We start from the raw sequence: 19,261 nt of genomic DNA, 5'->3' as shown, positions 1-19,261 counted from the left end.
CATACACTTCCAGCTAGTTAGTGAGTCCTCCTAGTTCCCGAAGGATATTGAGCCTTCTTGTACAGTTTTGTTTTCATTTCTTTTATTTTGAGTGTTGGTATCCATGAACTTATCATTGGAACCTTCTAGACTTTGATAGAGGCTAATAGACTAGAGTGTGGGAAGGTTGGACTGTTATTTTGAGGCGTCCTATTTTACTTATTTTGTTGGAGTTGAATATGTTTGGCCTTCGGCCCTACAATGTGAATAGTATGCTATGATTGACCCCTCCTTTGGGTGAGTGTGATTGAATGATGAGGTGACTGAATCAGGTGGTTCGCTTGAAGGTCAGAAATGGCTTTCAAGTGCCGGTCATGTCTAGGGTACCCTCCCGGGGCATGACAAACATGGTATTAAAGCACAGAGTTCAAGTGTCCTATGGTGTCTATGAAGCCGTGTCTAGTAGAGTCTTGCTTATGGGTGTGTTGTGCACCACACTTATAAGCAGGAGGCTATAAGACATTAGAAATTATTTCACCTCTTTCATACTCTGACTTCGTGCGATAGAGTTAAACTCTATAAAACTCCTTTCTAATTCGTGCGTTTGTACATTACAGATAATGCCTCCTAAACATATGGCTAGCCGGAGAAACGTTGACAATACCGAGATGCCCCAATCGAAGGTACACCCAGCACGGGCTAGAGGCCGACCCGCAAGGTATGCGGAGGCACCCCAAGTGCCTACTACTCCGCCTGCACCTACGTCAGAGGCAGAATTCCGAGGGGCGATTGCCATGCTCACTCAATTAATGGTTGCCCGGAATGGTAACCAGCGTTCACCGGCTCTCAGCTCTAGTTCCCAGGAGCCATCTACTGCCACTAGAATTAGAGACTTTCTGAGGATGAATCCACCGGCATTCACGAGTTCTAAGGTTGATGAAGATCCCCAAAACTTTATTGATGAGATGTGGAAGATTCTGAAAGCTATGCATGCTACGGAAATCGAGGGGGTCAAGTTGGTGTCTTATCAACTCAAATATATGGCAAAAATTTGGTATAACCAATGGGAACAGGGTAGGGGTGAGGATTCTGAACCTGCTAGATGGGATGAATTTGAGGGAGCCTTTCTTGACCACTTCTTTCCTCGAGAATTGAGGGAAGCAAAAGTGGAGGAATTTGTGAATCTGAAACAAAAAGGCATGACCGTTAAGGAGTATAGCCTGAAGTTCATCAAGCTGTCCAGGTATGCTCCAAAAATGATTCCTGATGTGAGGTCAAAGATGAGGAAGTTCGTCTCCGAATTAGGGAGGCATGTGAAGAAAGAGTGCAAAGCAGCATTGTTAATCTCGGACATGGATATTTCGAGACTAATGGTGTATTCTCAACAGGTGGAGGATGCGAAAAGAAAAGACAGAGAGAAGCATCTGAGCAAGAAGGCAAAATCAGCAGGCCCTGAGGGTGAACTGAGGCAAAGCAAGGGCAACAGGTCCTTCTAGAAGAGGCCTCCCAATCATGCCTCATCTACCACGAGCGCACCTATGCCGTAGAACAGGTATGATCGGCAGGGACAGAGTCATCAGAATTTCAGACCTCAGGGTTCTCAATCCCAGGCCAGTATAAGTCAAGGTGCGAGGGGGAGGCCACCATGCAGTAAGTGTGGTAGGCTCTACTTGGGAGAATGCAGAGCGGGAAGGGTTGGTTGTTATAAATGCGGCCAAATGGGCCATTTTTAGAGGAAGTGTCCAACAGGGGGAAAAAGGGTCCAACATTCTGCTACCGCACCGCCGGCTAGAGGTAATCAGAGGGGCACTACTTCAGGAACCAACGGAGGTACAAACCATTTATATGCCATGGGTAGTCGCTAAGATCAAGAGGACTCTCCAAACATCGTGATGGGTATGATTCGAGTCTCTTCTCTTGATTGCTATGTTTTGAATGATTCGGGTGCCACCCTATATTTTGTGACTCCATATGTGGCTAGTAAGTTTAATAAAATTCCCGAATGTCTTCTTGAGCCTTTCAGTGTAGCTACTCCTATTGGTGATTCTGTCTTAGCTGAGAGAGTCTATAGAGACTGCACTGTGTCAATTCATCATAGGGATACCTTTGCCGACTTAGTTGAGTTGGACATGGTTGATTTTGATGTGATCCTTGACATGGACTGGCTTTACGTCTGCTATGCCTCTCTTGATTGTAGAACTCAGGTTGTCAAGTTCAAATTCCCGAACGAAGCTGTCATAAAGTGGAGGGGCAGTCCTGTTATGCCTAAGGGTAAATTTATTTCTTACCTTAGGGCCAGGAAGCTAATCTCAAGAGGGTGAATTTATCACCTTGTCCGAGTGAAGGATGAAAATATCGAGTCTCCATCCCTAGAGTCAGTTTTGATTGTCAACGAGTTTCTGGATGTCTTTCGTGAAGATCTGCCTGGAGTCCCTCCTAATAGGAAGATCGATTTCTGGATTGATATTCTTCCTGATACCCAACCTATCTCGATCCCTCCCTATAGAATGGCTCCGGCTGAGTTGAAGGAGTTGAAGGAGCAACTGAAAGACTGTAAGGATAAGGGATTCATTAGGCCGGGTGTCTCACCATGGGGTGCTCTGGTCCTATTTGTGCGGAAGAAGGATGGGTCCCTTAGAATGTGTATCGACTACAAGTAGCTGAATAAGGTCACCATAAAGAACAAATACCCTCTCCCCAAAATAAATAACTTATTCGATCAACTTCAGGGTACCACTTGTTTCTCAAAGATAGACTTGAGATCCGGCTACCACCAGTTGAAGGTGAGAGAATATGATATTCCGAAGACTGCTTTCCGGACTCGTTATGTCCACTTCAAATTTTTTGTCATATCCTTTGGCTTGACTAATGCCCCTGCCATTTTTATGGATCTCATGAACCGAGTATTCAAACCATATCTTGATATGTTTGTGATTGTATTCATAGATGATATTCTGGTTTACTCCAAAAATGAGGAGGAGCATGCCCATCATCTTCGAGTCATCTTCCAAACTTTGAGAGACCAGGTATTGTATGCAAAGTTCTCCAAATGTGAATTTTGGCTTGCATCAGTGGCCTTTCTAGGCCACATTATATCTGGAGATGGTATTCAGGATGATGCTAAAAAAATTGAGGCAGTGAAGAGTTGACCCAGACCCACATCCCTGACGGAGATAAGAAGCTTCTTAGGTTTGGCCGGCTATTATCGAAGGTTTGTAGAGGGATTCTCATCCATATCATCACCATTGACTAAGCTGACTCAAAAGAAGGCTAAGTTCCAATAGTCCGATGCTTGTGAGGAGAGTTTTCAGGAATTGAAGACCAAGCTAACTACTACTCCGGTTCTAACCTTACCCGATGGTACAGAGGGTTTTGTGATCTATTGTGATGCATCCAGAATTGGTTTGGGTTGTGTGTTGATGCAAAGGAGGAAGGTGATAGCCTATGCTTCGAGCCAACTTAAGGTTCATGAGAGGAATTACCCAACTCATGACCTTGAGTTGGCAGTTGTGGTGTTTGCGCTAAAAATTTGGCGCCACTACTTGTATGGAGTGCATGTTGATGTATTCACCGATCATAAGAGACTACAATATGTCTTCAGCCAGAAGGAACTCAACCTGAGGCAAAGAAGATGGCTTGAGCTACTCAAGGACTACGACATGAGCATCCTCTACTATCTAGGTAAAGCTAATGTTGTTGCTGATGCTCTTAGTAGGTTGTCCATGGGTAGCACTGCCCATATGGAAAAGGGAAGGAGGGAATTGGTGAAGGAGGTACATCGATTAGACCGATTGGGAGTTCAACTCGAAGAGAACAATGAAGGTGGAGTAAACGTTCGAGATGGGGCCACGTCCTCACTTGTAGTAGAGGTAAAGAAGAAACAAGATCAGGATCCCATCCTCCTCCGGCTAAAGGAAGTTGTTCACAAACAAGGGGTGATAGTTTTCACCAAAGGGGGAGATGGTGTGTTGAGGTACCAAAGTAGATTGTGTGTACCCGATGTTGATGATGTTCGAAAGAGGATTATGGACGAAGTGCATAGTTTCAGATACTCTATTAATCAAGGCTCCACAAAAATGTATCATAATTTGAGGGAAATCTATTAGTGGAGTGGGATGAAGAGGGATATTGCGGAATTTGTTTCCAAGTGCCCGAATTGTCAACAAGTGAAGGTTGAGCACCAAAGGCCATGTGGTTTAACTCAAAACATAGAAATTCCAGAATGGAAGTGGGAAACGATCAACATGGACTTTATTACAGGTCTACCGAGGTCTTGAAAGAAACACGATTCCATTTGGGTGATTGCGGATTGAATGATGAAATCAGCTCACTTCTTGGCGGTTAAGACTACTGACACCGCAGAAGATTATGCAAAATTATACATCCAGGAGATCGTCAGATTGCATGGGGTTCCCTTGTCTATTATCTCAAACAGAGGAGCTCAATTCACTTCCCAATTTTGGAGATCTTTTCAGAAGAGGTTAGGTTCGAAGGTGAACTTGAGTACAACCTTCCATCCTCAAACAGATGGCCAGGCAGAGTGCACCATCCAGACATTGGAAGATATGTTGAGGGCCTGTGTACTTGACTTCAAGGGAAGTTGGGATAACCACTTACCTCTCATAGAGTTTTCATATAATAATAGTTATCATGCAAGCATTCAAATGGCTCCTTATGAAGCTTTGTATGGGAGGAGGTGTAGATCTCCCATTGGGTGGTTTGAAGTTGGTGAAGCCGAGTTGATTGGGCCTGACCTTGTTCACCAAGCCATGGAGAAGGTGAGAGTTATCTAAGATAGGCTAAAGACAGCCCAAAACCGCCAAAAATCTTACACCGATGTGAGGAGGAGATACTTGGAGTTTGAGGTGGGAGATTGAGTGTACTTAAAAGTATCACCCATGAAGGGTGTTATGAGGTTTGGAAGGAAAGGAAAGCTCAGTCCTCGATATATTGGTCCTTACCATATTTTGAGGTGGATTGGGAGTGTTGCTTATGAGTTGGAGTTACCCTTGGAGTTAGCTTCTATTCATCTGGTATTCCACGTTTCGATGTTGAAAAAGTGCTTGGGCGATCCCTCATTGGTAATTCCTATTGATTGCGTTAGAATTAAGGATAGCTTATCCTATGAAGAAGTTTCGGTCCAAATTCATGATCGCCAAATTTGCAAATTGAGGAACAAAGAGGTTGCCTCAGTCAAGGTCCTGTGGAGGAATCAATTTGTTGAGGAAGCCACATGGGAAGCGGAAGAAGCCATGAGATCTAAATATCCCCATCTATTCGTGCCTACCGAGGAGAATGTTGAAGGTAACGACATTTCCTTGACTTGAATTCATTAGTGCATTTTGAGTTTTGATTGATAATTGTTTGAAAAATTGATTGATTGAATGACTGAATGTTGATTGTGATCTGTACCCTGAGTCCATTCCTGGCCACTCGTCATTCGAGAACGAATGATTCCAAGGGGGAGATAATGTAACACCCCTCAAAAAAATTTCCCTAAAATTCAAACCCTTCTCGTATACATGTAGGGTCGAACTCGAGTAATGAGGAGCGTATGCATGAGTTGAAATGAGTCTTTGAGAATTTGAGCAGCGTTAGAGGTGAGGTGAGGTCATAAAGGACCCCTAGGATCAAATTAAATCTAAAAGATTTGTCGTGGCTAAGTTTGGGTAGGAGTTCGCATAAGCGGTCGACTTCTAACGACCCTATCTTTTGAAAGACGACAATCTGGGTGGCCCATGACCCATCAAATTAAAGGTCGTTAAGTCTTCTTTCCAACACCACCAAGAATGAAACTTTTGGAGTTCGGAGTCGAAAGGTATGACGATCCTAAGATGAACTAGCACATCAGAGATTTTCAAGCCTGGGTTGCAATTGCTGGAAAACTGGGCTTGGCGCCGCAGTGGCGTGATGCGCCACTATCGCGCCAGAAACATGCCTCAGTAGTTTGGGCTCTGGCACGGCGCGCCACTAAAAGTTGTGCAGGGTTTTTCAAGCCAAATTCCCAGAACTCAGAACAATGGCCTTGGCGCTGTAAGGGCGCGACGCGCCAATATCGCGCCAAAAACATGCCTCAGTAGTTTGGTCTCTAGCGCGGCGCGCCACTACGAGGTGTGCAGGTTTTAGGCATATTCAGCCTGGCATTGCAATGGCGCAACGCGCCACTATCGCTCCAGGTGCATTTTTAGACTATTTTCAGAACTTTTGAGGAGGGCAATTTGGGAACTTACCTAAATTATATATGTATTGCCTTTGGTCTTTTGGGAACACATTTTCTCAGCCTCACTCTCTCTCTAAAAAGCCCTAGGAGCTTCTCTCTCTCTTCTTCTTCTTCCCTATTTCCAACAAGAAGAGTTCCAAGAGCTTCAAGATTTGAGTTCTCCATTGAAGACCCAACATCAAGGTTTTCTTCAAGTCTTCACTAAGGTATGTAAGGCTATCCAAAACATGGGTTGAGTCCACCCATGTGCCTTACTCTTGCCTTGAGGTTAGATATTCATGAAAATAGAGTTTCTTGGTATAGTTTATCTTTGTATGAACTTTGTCTCCTATTTATTTGATGTTATACGTGTTGATGTTGTTGAGCTAAGAAGTCCCTAAAATCCTTCATGTTAGTATGATTTGATGGAGATGACTTGTTGTTACGTCTTGTTGATCTCTTTAGCCATGTGATTATGTTGCTTAAGTTAATTTCCTTAAATGTGCTATTCTACTTGAAGTGTTGAGTTGAACTCATAGAGTTGTGCTGAATCTTGAGGAGATGTCATAAATGTTTATATAAATGAGGCTTGATTGAGTTGATTTGAGGATGGAATTGACGAGTGGACAAGGTCCTAAATGAGACTTGCCATTATGACTTAATTGAGTTGAAATGAGAACCGAGTTGATGAGGTGGCAATGTACCACATGAAACTAGCCGTGAGGGCTTATTTGAGATGATTAGAGGAGTTTTATGAGCATAGAGTCATGTGAGGAGTATCGAGCACTGAGGTGGGTGAGAGTACAGTCCATACTCGAACCCCAGAAACTACGCCGCCAACGTAGGTAGGGATGGAACCATTAAAGTTGGATGTTTCCCTTGGGATTGAACCGTTAAAGTCGGATGTTTCCTATTTTTATTGTCCTGAAATGATAGGACTTGACTAATCGATGGTATCCATGATTAGGGAGGCGTTCATGCCTTGGCAAGGTATGGACGGATGTGGCAACAACGTCTGATTGTTGTACTATCACCTGCTCATAGGTGATGGTTGTCGGTTAAGAGAAACACCCATTTAGGTCTTGATAGTGCTCTGAGTCAGTTGAGTTGAGTGGTTTATGAGTTAGTCCCATCTAAACTATTCTTGTTAGACTTAGGACATTTGAGTGAGTTGTCCTATATTTATATATATATATATATTAGTTGAGGTGCTGAGTTGATGTTGATGTCTTCTTGATGTTTGTTTCATCCGGCCATTTTACATACTCGTACATTCTATGTACTGATGCTATTTGGCTTGCATCGTTTTATGATGCAGACACAGGTACTAGAGATCATCAACCGACTCTCCGTTGAAGATCCACATACACTTCCAGCTAGTTGGTGAGTCCTCCTAGTTCCCAAAGGATATTGAGCCTTCTTGTACAGTTTTATTATCATTTCTTTTATTTTGAGTGTTGGTTGCCATGAACTTGTCATTGGCACCTTCTAGACTTTGATAGAGGCTTATAGACTAGAGTGTGGGAAGGTTGGTGGGAAGGTTGGACTGTTATTTTGAGGAGTCCTATTTTACTTGTTTTATTGGAGTTGAATATGTTTGGCCTTCGGCCCTGCAATGTGAATAGTATGCTATGATTGACCCCTCCTTTGGGTGAGTGTGATTGAATGATGAGGTGACTGAATCAGGTGGTTCGCTTGAAGGTCAGAAATGGCTTTCAAGTGTCGGTCACGTCTAGGGTACCCTCCCGGGGCGTGACAACTGAGATTTATGTCATCAACATAAATGGCGAGTATAACAAACTCTAATTTCATTTTCTTAATAAAATCACATGAAAAAATGTTATTATTTATATAACCTTCATTTATCAAGTACTCACTAAGGCGATTATACCACATACGCCTTGATTGTTTCAGACCATATAATGATCTTTGGAATTGATTGAGTAGATCTCCCGAGACTTAGTACATGCTTCAGGTAATTTTAATCCTTTTGGGATTTTTATGTAAATTTCATTATTAAGTGAACCATAAAGGTAAGCTGTAACTACATTCACTACATATATTTCAAGATTTTTATGTACAACTAAACTGATGAGATATCGAAAAGTTATTTCATCCATAACAGGTGAATATATTTCTTCATAGTTGACTCCGGGTCTTTTAGAATCCTTGTGTAACAAGGTGTTCTTTGTATATTACAATTACATTGCTCTCATTTCGTTTTCGCATAAAAATTCATTTATAGCCAATTTTTTACACCTTTAGGAGTTTGGAATACAGGTCCAAAAACCTCACGTTTAGCAAGTGAGTCTAATTCTGATTGAATTGTCTTTTGCCATTCTGGCCAATCACATCTACGTCGACATTCTTCGACGGATTTAGGCTCAAGACTCTCACTATCTTGTATGACGTTAAGTGCAACACTATATGCAAAAACATTATCCATCATAATTTTTGATCGATCTGAATTTATCTCATCACCAATAGAACTTATTGAAAGTTCTTCATTCACTTGAGTCTCGGGTTCACTGATTTCTTTAAGAATATCAAGATTACTGAAATCTTGACCTTCTTCAAAAAAAAATAAAGTAAATATTATAATTAAAACATGGCTCATTATACAAATTTTATTTATTTACATAAAATAGAAAAATATAAACATATGATTTATTACATACAAATGAAAAGAAAATTACCTAAATATTATTAGGGTTATCAATATTCATATTTTCTTTTGGAAAATTGAAAATATCAGCTACATCGAGATGCATAGACTTAATATTATCTTCAGAGATAAAGTTTATCTCTGGATTATTTTTTGCCCTCTTCAAGGATGCCTGATATAGCTAAACTAGAGCTTTTGATGACCGGCAGGTCCGTGACTAGTGTACCATACCTCCACATCTATGAAATATACTTTCTGAATTTTTCTTCAGTATAAATTCTTGTTTTTCACTCTTCTTTTTATATTGCTGATCATTTCTCAGTGCCAGCCGAGTATCATGATTATAATTTTTTGTTCGACCACGACTGGGGCCATGACCTCTTTCTCATTGGTTATAGTTTGTCTGATTCAATTCAGGGAGTGGCAAAGAACCAACGGACCGACTATCATGATTTTTCATCAACAGTTCGTTATGACGTTCATCAATAAGAAGGTGAGAAAGTAATTCAGAATATTTTTTAAAACTCTTTTCGCGATATTGTTGTTGTAAGAGCATATTCGCGGGTAAAAAATGTGGAGTATATTTTTTCAGGTTTGTGTTGCTCAATGATTTCTTCTCTGCATAAATTTAACTGTGCTATAATTTTACACAAGTAAGAATTATATTCAGTTATATTTTTTAAATTCATTAATCTCAGATTGAGCCAATCACGACGTGCCTGTGGAAGGATGACCAACTTCAGGTGGTCATATCTTTCTTTTAGATTCTTCCACAGTTTAATGTGGTCTTTTAATGTGAGGTACTGTAATTTTAACCCCTTGTCAAGGTGATGACGGAGAAATATCATGGCTTTGACAGGATCTTGACTAGATGCCATAGTGTCATCTTTGGTGTATGTCAGACTCATCGATTCTAGGTGTATTTCGGCATCTAATGCCCATGATGAGTAGCCTTTTCCAGATATATAAAGAGTAAAAAATTCAAGTTTAGAGATATTCAACTTTTTAAGAAAATAAAATTCTTATTTTTTGTTACCTTTTTAAAATAACTCAAAGTGATGGAGGCTCGTGCTGATAACGTGTTATAAAATAAACTAAACTTAGCAAATTAAGAAAAATAGTAATAGTGAGAGAAAGAGAGAGAGCTAAGAGAATTTTAGTGTCCATTCAATAGTACAATACTGATGGCTATTTATAATCAGTACAAAGAAGAAAAACGTAAAAACAAATTTAAAAATAAAGTTGAGACACAAAGATGAGTGAAAGGAAAAAGTAGAAGAAAAAAGTGGAAGGAAAAAATGGACATAACATCCACTGCCTAAAATTTTTGCTATTTCTTAATGTGTAGCTGTGACAGACACCCAACAATCCCATTACCCATCAGGAGAATCAATCAACATGAAAAGAATAGCAAACATCACCAATAATTATCATTAATTGGTCAAGCCTTCAAATCATCATCACATAATCCCAGTGATCCAATAATCACTATATTATTACCTTTCAATTATTGCCCAATTTATTACTCAATAATTGTTCACATAAGTCATACACCAGTCCAAAAATCTCTATTCCAGAGGTTAAAAATATCAAATAATTTGAAATGACCAATTTTTTTTCTTTTCTTTCTTTCAAAGCACCTAATGCTTTGTGAATTAGATATAATCTCTAGGGGAACTAGAACAATTGCATGTAAGAAATATTCTATTAGTTCGCTTTTACTGGTCTACTTTAGACTTTACACTCTCTTCGAGAAATAATGTTAGTACAAGAATTTATAATAATGTCTATATTAATTGATATTTAGTATTTAGGTCCTGAAAAGTAATTTGGGGAACAAATAATTAATGCTAAGGACAAAGTATGGGAAAAAATTATTTTCTTTTCTTGATAAGTTAAAAATAAAAATCTATTTTTGAAATACTGGGCAATAAAATGCCATCTCAAAATACTCTAAAATCTAGTTGGATTTTTGCTTTTTTATAGTAAATATATGATCATTTTATTTCACTGTATAGTATGTGTTGATACAATTTTAGACTGAATAAATACATGTGATACAAACTAGCAACAAATTTTGAACAATAGCTATGAATGGTAATTAGACCATAAGTTGTACTGTTTTATGAAAATTCTAATTGAATTAACTAAATAAATTATAAATATTCGTCAATATTGAACATATGTTTATATTTTTCTAAGCAATGAATACATAATTTAGTTATTATTACAAAAATTAACTTTATGACTTTAGTATTATAAATATTAGCTATTGGTGTAATATATACACCAACACTAGCTAATTTAATAATATTACTATTACAAGTTTTATATGTACATATATAACTTAAATATTAAAAAAATAAATTTAATTTATTTTTTAAAATTCCGTATCTAATTAGATTAAGACACTTATTGTAAAAAAAGAAATATGTTACTAGAATTATTTTGTAAGGAACTAAGATGATTAAGGAGCAAATCGCTAAAATAGATAGAATAAGGTATAACTCACACACACAAAAAAACGTGTCGTCCCGCTCCCCAACCACCCACCCACCCACCCCACGTCCCTTCCATCCCATTTCATGAATTATCTTGTACATTGTTCTTGCCAAGATATTGGTGTATATAAATTAGAAGAGACATTGTTAAATTAAAGTAGCCTCTCTTTAACACATTATGGAAGACTACTTCTTCATTGTCATCATATTTCTCATTTCTCTACATTTACTTATTGTGTTCGTTAAAACGCACAAAAAAGCGAAAAAATTACCTCCGGGTCCATGGAAACTTCCGATCATCGGAAACTTACATCAGCTCGGAATCTCCCGACCTTACATCACACTCAAGGGATTATCGGAGAAATATGGACCGTTGATGCACCTAAAACTCGGTGAACGTTCAACCATTGTCATATCTTCATATAAAATACTTAAAGAATTGATGAAAACAAGTGACGCCGCGCTTTCTCATAGGCCGGAGCTCCTTGTGTCGAAGACCGTGGCATACAATGGTGGAGACATTGCTTTTGCTCCCTACGGTGATTATTGGAAACAAATGCGTAAAATTTGCTTTTCAGAGCTCCTTAGCACGAAAAGAATTCACTCGAATTATCCCCTTATGGAGGAGGAGATTTCGCTTTTAATGAAATCTATTAAGGAGTCATCGATTGAAGGTACCTTAATTAATGTGTATGAGTGTCTTAACTCCCTCACTTGTGCTATTATTTGTAAGGCTACCGTTGGAACGACTTGTAACGATTCGGATTCATTGATGTCCACGCTAAGAAAAATAACACCGCTCGTGGGACTTTTTAATATGTCGGATTTGTTCCCCTCCCTCGAGTTTCTCGGTAAATTCTTTCCAGGATCTAATCAAAAGTTACTAAAAATGCATCATGAATTCATTGATTGCCTTCTAGAAGATATTGTCCACGAACACGAAGAAAGCATACGAAAAAATAATGTTGATGGGGAAGATCTTTTGCACCTTCTTCTAAGGCTCGGAGAGAAGGAGAGCCACAATTTTCAAATCCCTATAACAAGAGATAACATCAAAGCTACTGTCTTTGTAAGTATACATAATGCATATTTTCTTCCTATTTGTTACTCCATCCATCTCAACTTATGTGACTTCGTTTGAATTTCTACAATGAAACCAAAGTTTTTCTTAAAATAATTCTCTTTTAAAAAGATCATCGACTGATAGTTATATGACCATTTATGAAATTTATCAGAATATGTTTATCGGTGGGACGGACACGACATCAATTTTAGTGGAATGGGCCATGGCCGAATTAATGAAGAATCCAATAATGATGAAAAAAGCCCAATTTGAAGTCAGAGAGACTTTAAAAGGAAAAAAAAGTGTTGATCATAATGATGTACAAAATTTGAAATACTTGAAATTGGTTGTTAAAGAAACTCTAAGACTTCATCCTCCTGGTCCCTTAGCCGTACCAAGAGAATCAACCGAGGAAATCGCGATAAACGGGTACATTATTCCTAATAAAACAATATTCTTAATGAATTTGTACGCAATGGGAAGAGACCCTGAATATTGGCGCGATCCAGACAAATTCATGCCTGATCGATTCAACAATTATGTCGATAAGGACGTTGATGATGTGAAAATGATCAAAGGATCATCAAGTGTTCCTATGGAGTTCTTGGGATTTGGATTTGGAAAAAGAGTTTGTCCAGGAATGTTATTTGCTACAGCAAGTAGTGAGCTTACATTGGCTAGATTTCTCTACCATTTTGATTGGAAACTTCCTAATGGTATGAATCCAGAAGATTTAGATATGACTGAAAGTTTTGGTGCTGCTGCTACTAGGAAAAACACCTTGTACTTGGTTGCTACACCCTATGACTAACAAATTTCCTAATGCCATCAATCTATGTGACATCTTTCGAATTTTGAGAGTCAAATTATTTTTATCAGGTATTGTTTTAATTGATAATATGTAATAAGTTGTACGTAGTTTTATCCTACAGTGAGGATCGTGTATGCATGTAATTTCTTTGTTTTATGTAACTTGCGTTTAATTTGTTGTCTATAGTTATTATTTGCTCTTTTTCAATCTATGTCATTTTTGAGAGTCAAAATTTTAAATTATTTTATTTTGGCCAAAAGAACGATTATCCTGGTTGTGGGTGCAATCTTTATTCTTGCATATATTAGCAAAAAATTGGTGTTACGAGCACTACAAGAAAATATGGAATTAACTATCAAATATATCGATAATACCTAGCTACTTCAACGCTAAAAAGCTTTCTAGCTAATTAAATTTTCTTATAATCTTTCTTTAATCCATTGCTAAATGGGAATAACATAAAATTTTTGCTATTTAGATACGAAATTTTGTCCTTCATTAATTTCTTATTTTTTTTAATAGTGAAGAGAGGGATTTACCCTAACCTTTGTTCATATGAGAATAAAAAGTCCATCCTTATAAACAATATGACCAACAGTTAACAGTAAACCTCTCTAAATTAATATTGTTGGGACTATTAAATATTATTATTTATATAGATATAATTTAATCGATAAATTAATATTTATTAATTTAAAGAGTATTTTCGAGATTTAATAAAAGTTAATTTTGATTACATTAAAATTATTGTATTTTACTAATTTGTGCATTATATTTGTTGAATTAATATAATAAATAAATTCATATACATAAAGTACAATGTATGATTTATTAAAATATTTTTTTTATATTAATTCATTATAATATCCATCATTTATTCATTGTAATTAATAAATCAATATAATGTTCATTATTTCTTAATAATGAAATATTATTCATTGTATTTTTTTTATAAAAACATTCATACTTTTTTTATGAAGTGTTTTTTTTTTGAAGAAGCTAATAAAATAAACTTCCAACCCCGAGGGACAATGTTTGTCAAATGGCGTATACAACCTTCAAATTTAAACACATAGGTATGATCGTCCATTTAGGTCGGGGGCCGTTTTGGACTCAAGGTGGTCTTTCTAATGGACCCAATACTCCTTGGGTATTGGGTTATCTAGGCAAATGCACTAAATTAGGATTTGGTTTTGCTCTATGCTAGGTGCACTAGAGTGGGGCTTTGAAAAGAGATCGGATACCCGAGTCGGACAAACTGCGGGTTGAATATAATAAATGTCGTTGGATGACCACGAACCAACTATCCGTTTATTAATTCAAGAAGTAATGGTTATTTTCTTAAGGAACAGTCGTAGGTGACTACATAACCGTCCTTAATCCTAATGCAAACTATTTGCCATTTGGCGGAATTAATGCATGTGATGACAATTCAATAATTGTAATTTTAAACATATAAGGCGCAAATAAAGAAAGCAAATTATAATTTAAACATTTAAGGCGCAAAAAAAGAAAATGAATTACTAATTATTACATCCCCGAATAGTTAGTCAAATAGGTTAGTCAAATCTAATGGTTAGAACCTAATTACTCCCTAGTAGAGTCGTCATTTCTGTTATGTCGAAAAATGGACGAAGTTTAAAATTAATTTCAACTTTATAGAGAAAAAATTAATTTTAGAAAAAGAAGAGTCGCCACTTAATTTTTTAAAGAAATTAAGAAAACTTAATTTAAAAGACCTTAACAGATTTTAGCCTTAAAAATTAGAGAAAATTGGTAAGGGTTCAAATTTCCACTTTGAGAAGGTGTTAGCACTCAAAATGGCCACTAACGTGCGGTTATCCGACGATTTGAAAAGTATTTGACTAACTTTGGAAAAATTACTTATAAGGAGTAAAGATAAATATATTTATTTGAGCAGTAAATCAACTTGAAATATTTGAGATAATATATCAAGAAAATATACTATATTAAATGACTAAGTAAATAAATTTTAAATATGTTTACAGAGAAGTGGTAGATCTAATATATTTTAACTAAATTAAAGGCGATTAAGACTTTGATTAAATGAGGAAAATCACTTGAGCTATTTAGTAAAATATTAATTTAGAGAAAAGACACTTTAAACTCAATTGATTTGAAAGAACATCAACTACAAAAAAAACTTAAAGATAATTTGGAAGAAAATCTCACTTTTTTGTTGAAATGTCTAACTAAAAGGAAAATATTTGGACAAAATCATTTTTGGAGTAAATTAACACAAAAATGGTTTCTCTTTAGGGGAGTTCGATTAAGTTAAACCAAACTAAATTAACTTCTACGCAAATATGAATAAACGTAAATAAATAAATTATTACAACCCAAATTAAATATAAATGAATAAAGAATGAAAATTTGGCTCAACACTTAGTTTCTGTACGCTTGGGCTAAGTTATTGGGCCACCTGCGTTTTGGTCTTTATGCCCAATTTTACTGTATATCACGGATGTATATATATTATATATCAGTGTATACAACACTATTGTTATGTATATCAGACTGTATATACACAATGTACAGCCTATTTTCAGCTCCAGCAACCTATAAATCAATATTCCTTTCCTTTTTTTGTTTTGAAGAGGATAACTCGAAAAATAGGGTATTTGGGCCTCCGTGGCTCAACTTCGAAATGCAAATAATAGAGGAAGTCCATGTTGGACTCGGATGATGGTTCATACAATAAACTAAGAGGATAAAATTAGTAAATGAATAGAGAAAAAGCAATTGTGATATGATTCTTATTAATTGAATAAAAAATACTTAAACATCTCATTTTAAATGCAATTACTAGGATCTAAAGAAAACCATTATGAAACTTGCATCTAAGGACAAAAAATCTCATTAATTCTAATTAATCATGTGTTATAGTAAGACTCATTCATGCATAACATTTAATAATACGAATATGAACTATTGTATATTAACAAACAAACATATATACATTATAATTTCACAGTAAATAAAATAGAGACAACACAACTCATGATCCAATTACTACTAAATTCATCTTGATATGGTGGATACTTGAGGCATAAGAATAAAATATAAAAACACACATATGTACATATACATAACACTTAAAAGGGTCACATATAAGCATAATAAGATAACATAATGACTAACAACATGCATACATGTAGAAAACAAAAACAGTATATAGAAATATATCAAATAATAAAAGAACATGGAATTAACCTATACATTACACTAAACCAAATTTTAAAACAAGATTTAAATCAATTAAGCCATGAAAGTTCCAACTAACAAGTAACTTAAGCATATATTTATTATCTAGATGATGATAAAGGAAAAACTTGAAAACGTAAAAATCTATATCATCAAAGAAAACTACTTGAAAAAAAATATGAACCAAACTAAGAGTTTTCACATATTTGATGAAAATATCACTAAACTATAAACAAGACAAGAAATTTCTATCATTAATCCAATTAACTCTTACACATGCTAATTAAAAAAATAAGATAGTAAATAAACTAAATAGAAGACGCGAAGTAATTATGCATCAAATAAAATAAATCCAAAAAATGATTTTTTACCTATTTTCGGACAGCGATTGAGACGACGAATTTGAGGGCAATAAATTTCTTGAACCCACCAAAAAATGAGAGAAATAACTAAAACAAAGAAGAATCAAAATCCGAGACTAATTTTTTTTTAACAAACTGAGAATTAACTGTGGCGATTTAGCTCTCTCTCTCTAACCATCGGCGATTGTGAGCACTACAAGCGCCGGTGAAGACATGGCTAGAGCTCGAGGAAGAGGACGCGGAAACGGAAGAGGTAGAGGAAGACCTAAAAAAGTACCGAGTGCTAATGTTGGGTGCTCGGTGGGAGTTCATGTTCAACTAGATGACACTGGAATGGGCATTCAAACCCAGATCCAAATAAGGATGCAGTAGAGCAAAGAGTTACACAAAACTCTTCAGGTATGGCTTCGAAGAAATTAGACATGAGTAATACCCCTTAAACACCTGTAACAGTAATGCCGGCAAGTCCCAGATCTGAGGGCTCAGCTAATGAAGTACTAGTAGATCCAGCTACAGAAATCCCTAAATCTGGTGAAAATGCAGTAGTAGCAGAGGGACGAACGTGGATGAGTCTATTTACCAAAAATCGAGCTGCAGCAAATGGATTATCACTTGATTATATCCCTCCTCAAATGCTGAATGGGAAACCAATAGTCCATCTGGACAAAGATGAGATAAATCAGGAAATCAAAAAATGGAGCACTGCCTTAATAACCTATTTCATAGGTAATGTACCAGTTTATAATGCTTTAACAAGATACATTACTCAGTTCTGGTCCAATGTGGCAACACCTCAGCTCTATTACTATGAAGAAGGGTACTATGTGATTAGATTTCGATCGACTGAAGATATTTATGAAATCTTCTACTCAGGGCCTTATACCATTAATAATAGACCTATAATTCTTAGACTATGGACTGTGGATTTCGATTTCAGTAAGGAATTCCCTACAACAATTCCTCTCTGGGTGAAATTTCCAAAACTTCCGATGTCTTGCTGGGGGGAAGGCTCATTGAGTAGAATAGCTAGTGTCATTGGAGTCCCAATATATGCTGATGAATGTACTGCTAAACAAATAAGGATCTCTTATGTTCGAATGTTGATTGAAGTGAATATTACTCAACCACTGCCTGATAAGATTGTTGTTATGGACCCTCATGAGAAAGTGTTTGAGCAGGAGGTTCTATATGATTGGAAACCTAAGTTCTACTCTAAATGCTCAATGGTTGGACATGTATGCCAAACAATGCAACAACAAACCTTTCAACTCTAGAAGAAGCAAGGCACTAGAAAAGTTGAACAAGAATAGAAACCTACAGGTGTGATCAGGGAACCTGCTCTAGAAATAAAAGAAGCTTCAGTGCCGAAACAAGTAGAGGATAAGCCCTCCTAAGGTGCAAAAGGTAAAATAGTTCAGGTGGACACAAATTCAAAGAGAAGAATAGCTGAAGTTCCTCAAAGCTCCACCAGCAGAATTCAGAATGGAGAAGTAGTATATAGACCTGAACTGAACTTGACTGATTTCCCATTTTTGGGATCTTGGCCAAAGAAGAATGCATGGGGAAATACTTCCAGAAGGCTCAGTGAATATGATCAAGTACTTCTTGATAAAGGAGAACATCCACACAGTACCTAATGAGTTGGATCATATGGAATGTAATAGGACTAAATAAGAGGCATAAGCAGAAGGAACTTAAAATCTATTTACAGAAGAAAGGTATTAAACTAGCTGTTTTAGTCGAAACTAGAGTCAAGATTCACAAAGCACCTAAGACTATTGCAAATATCAATCCTGGATGTCAATATCTCAATAACTATCAATGTGCTAAGAATGGAAGGATATGGCTAATGTGGGATACAAACCATTATCAAGTAACTCACAGTAGAACTACTGCTCAATCAATCCATTGCATGATCAATAATAGAACTGGTATTGTGTCTTGTTTTGCTACTATTATATATGCTTTTAACACAAATGAGAAGAGGAAAGAACTCTGGATAGAATTAGCACAAATTGAACAAGGGGTTGATAGACCTTGGATTATAGCTGGACAATTTAATGTTATGCTGTATCCAAAAGATAGATTACATGGTGCACCAGTATCCTCAGCTGAAACTCAAGCCTTCACCAAATGTCTTCATGATTTACATCTCAATGAACTACCTTGGAAAGGAGATTACTATACTTGGTCAAATAAACAGATGGGTACTGATAGAATCTATAGCAGAATTGACAGGATATTTGGCAATTCAGACTAGATAATGCATTGGGGACATGTGGTTACACAATATAAAGTACCATACATCTCTGATCACTCTCCTATGCTAATCAAAATTGAGGACAACCAGTGGACAGTCAAGCCTCCATTCAGATTCTTCAATATTTGGGCAGATCATAGCAAGTTCATGGAAAAAGTAACAGAAGTATGGCACAAGAAACTAGTACCAGGGGAAA

At 36.7% G+C, this 19,261-nt stretch overlaps 1 protein-coding gene across 1 annotated transcript; it reads left to right on the top strand.

Moving 5' to 3' along the window:
- Positions 1 to 11,478: 11,478 nt before the first annotated feature.
- On the top strand, positions 11,479 to 13,409 carry LOC129890339 (premnaspirodiene oxygenase-like). The gene is made up of 2 exons (XM_055965904.1): positions 11,479 to 12,413; positions 12,580 to 13,409. The coding sequence occupies exons 1-2, from the start codon at positions 11,523 to 11,525 to the stop codon at positions 13,216 to 13,218; spliced, it is 1,530 nt and encodes a 509-aa protein (XP_055821879.1). The 5' UTR covers positions 11,479 to 11,522; the 3' UTR covers positions 13,219 to 13,409.
- Positions 13,410 to 19,261: the final 5,852 nt, after the last annotated feature.

Source organism: Solanum dulcamara, chromosome 5, assembly GCF_947179165.1.
Source record: "Solanum dulcamara chromosome 5, daSolDulc1.2, whole genome shotgun sequence".
Taxonomy (NCBI): domain Eukaryota; kingdom Viridiplantae; phylum Streptophyta; class Magnoliopsida; order Solanales; family Solanaceae; genus Solanum; species Solanum dulcamara.
This window is presented reverse-complemented; position numbering and strand designations above follow the sequence as displayed.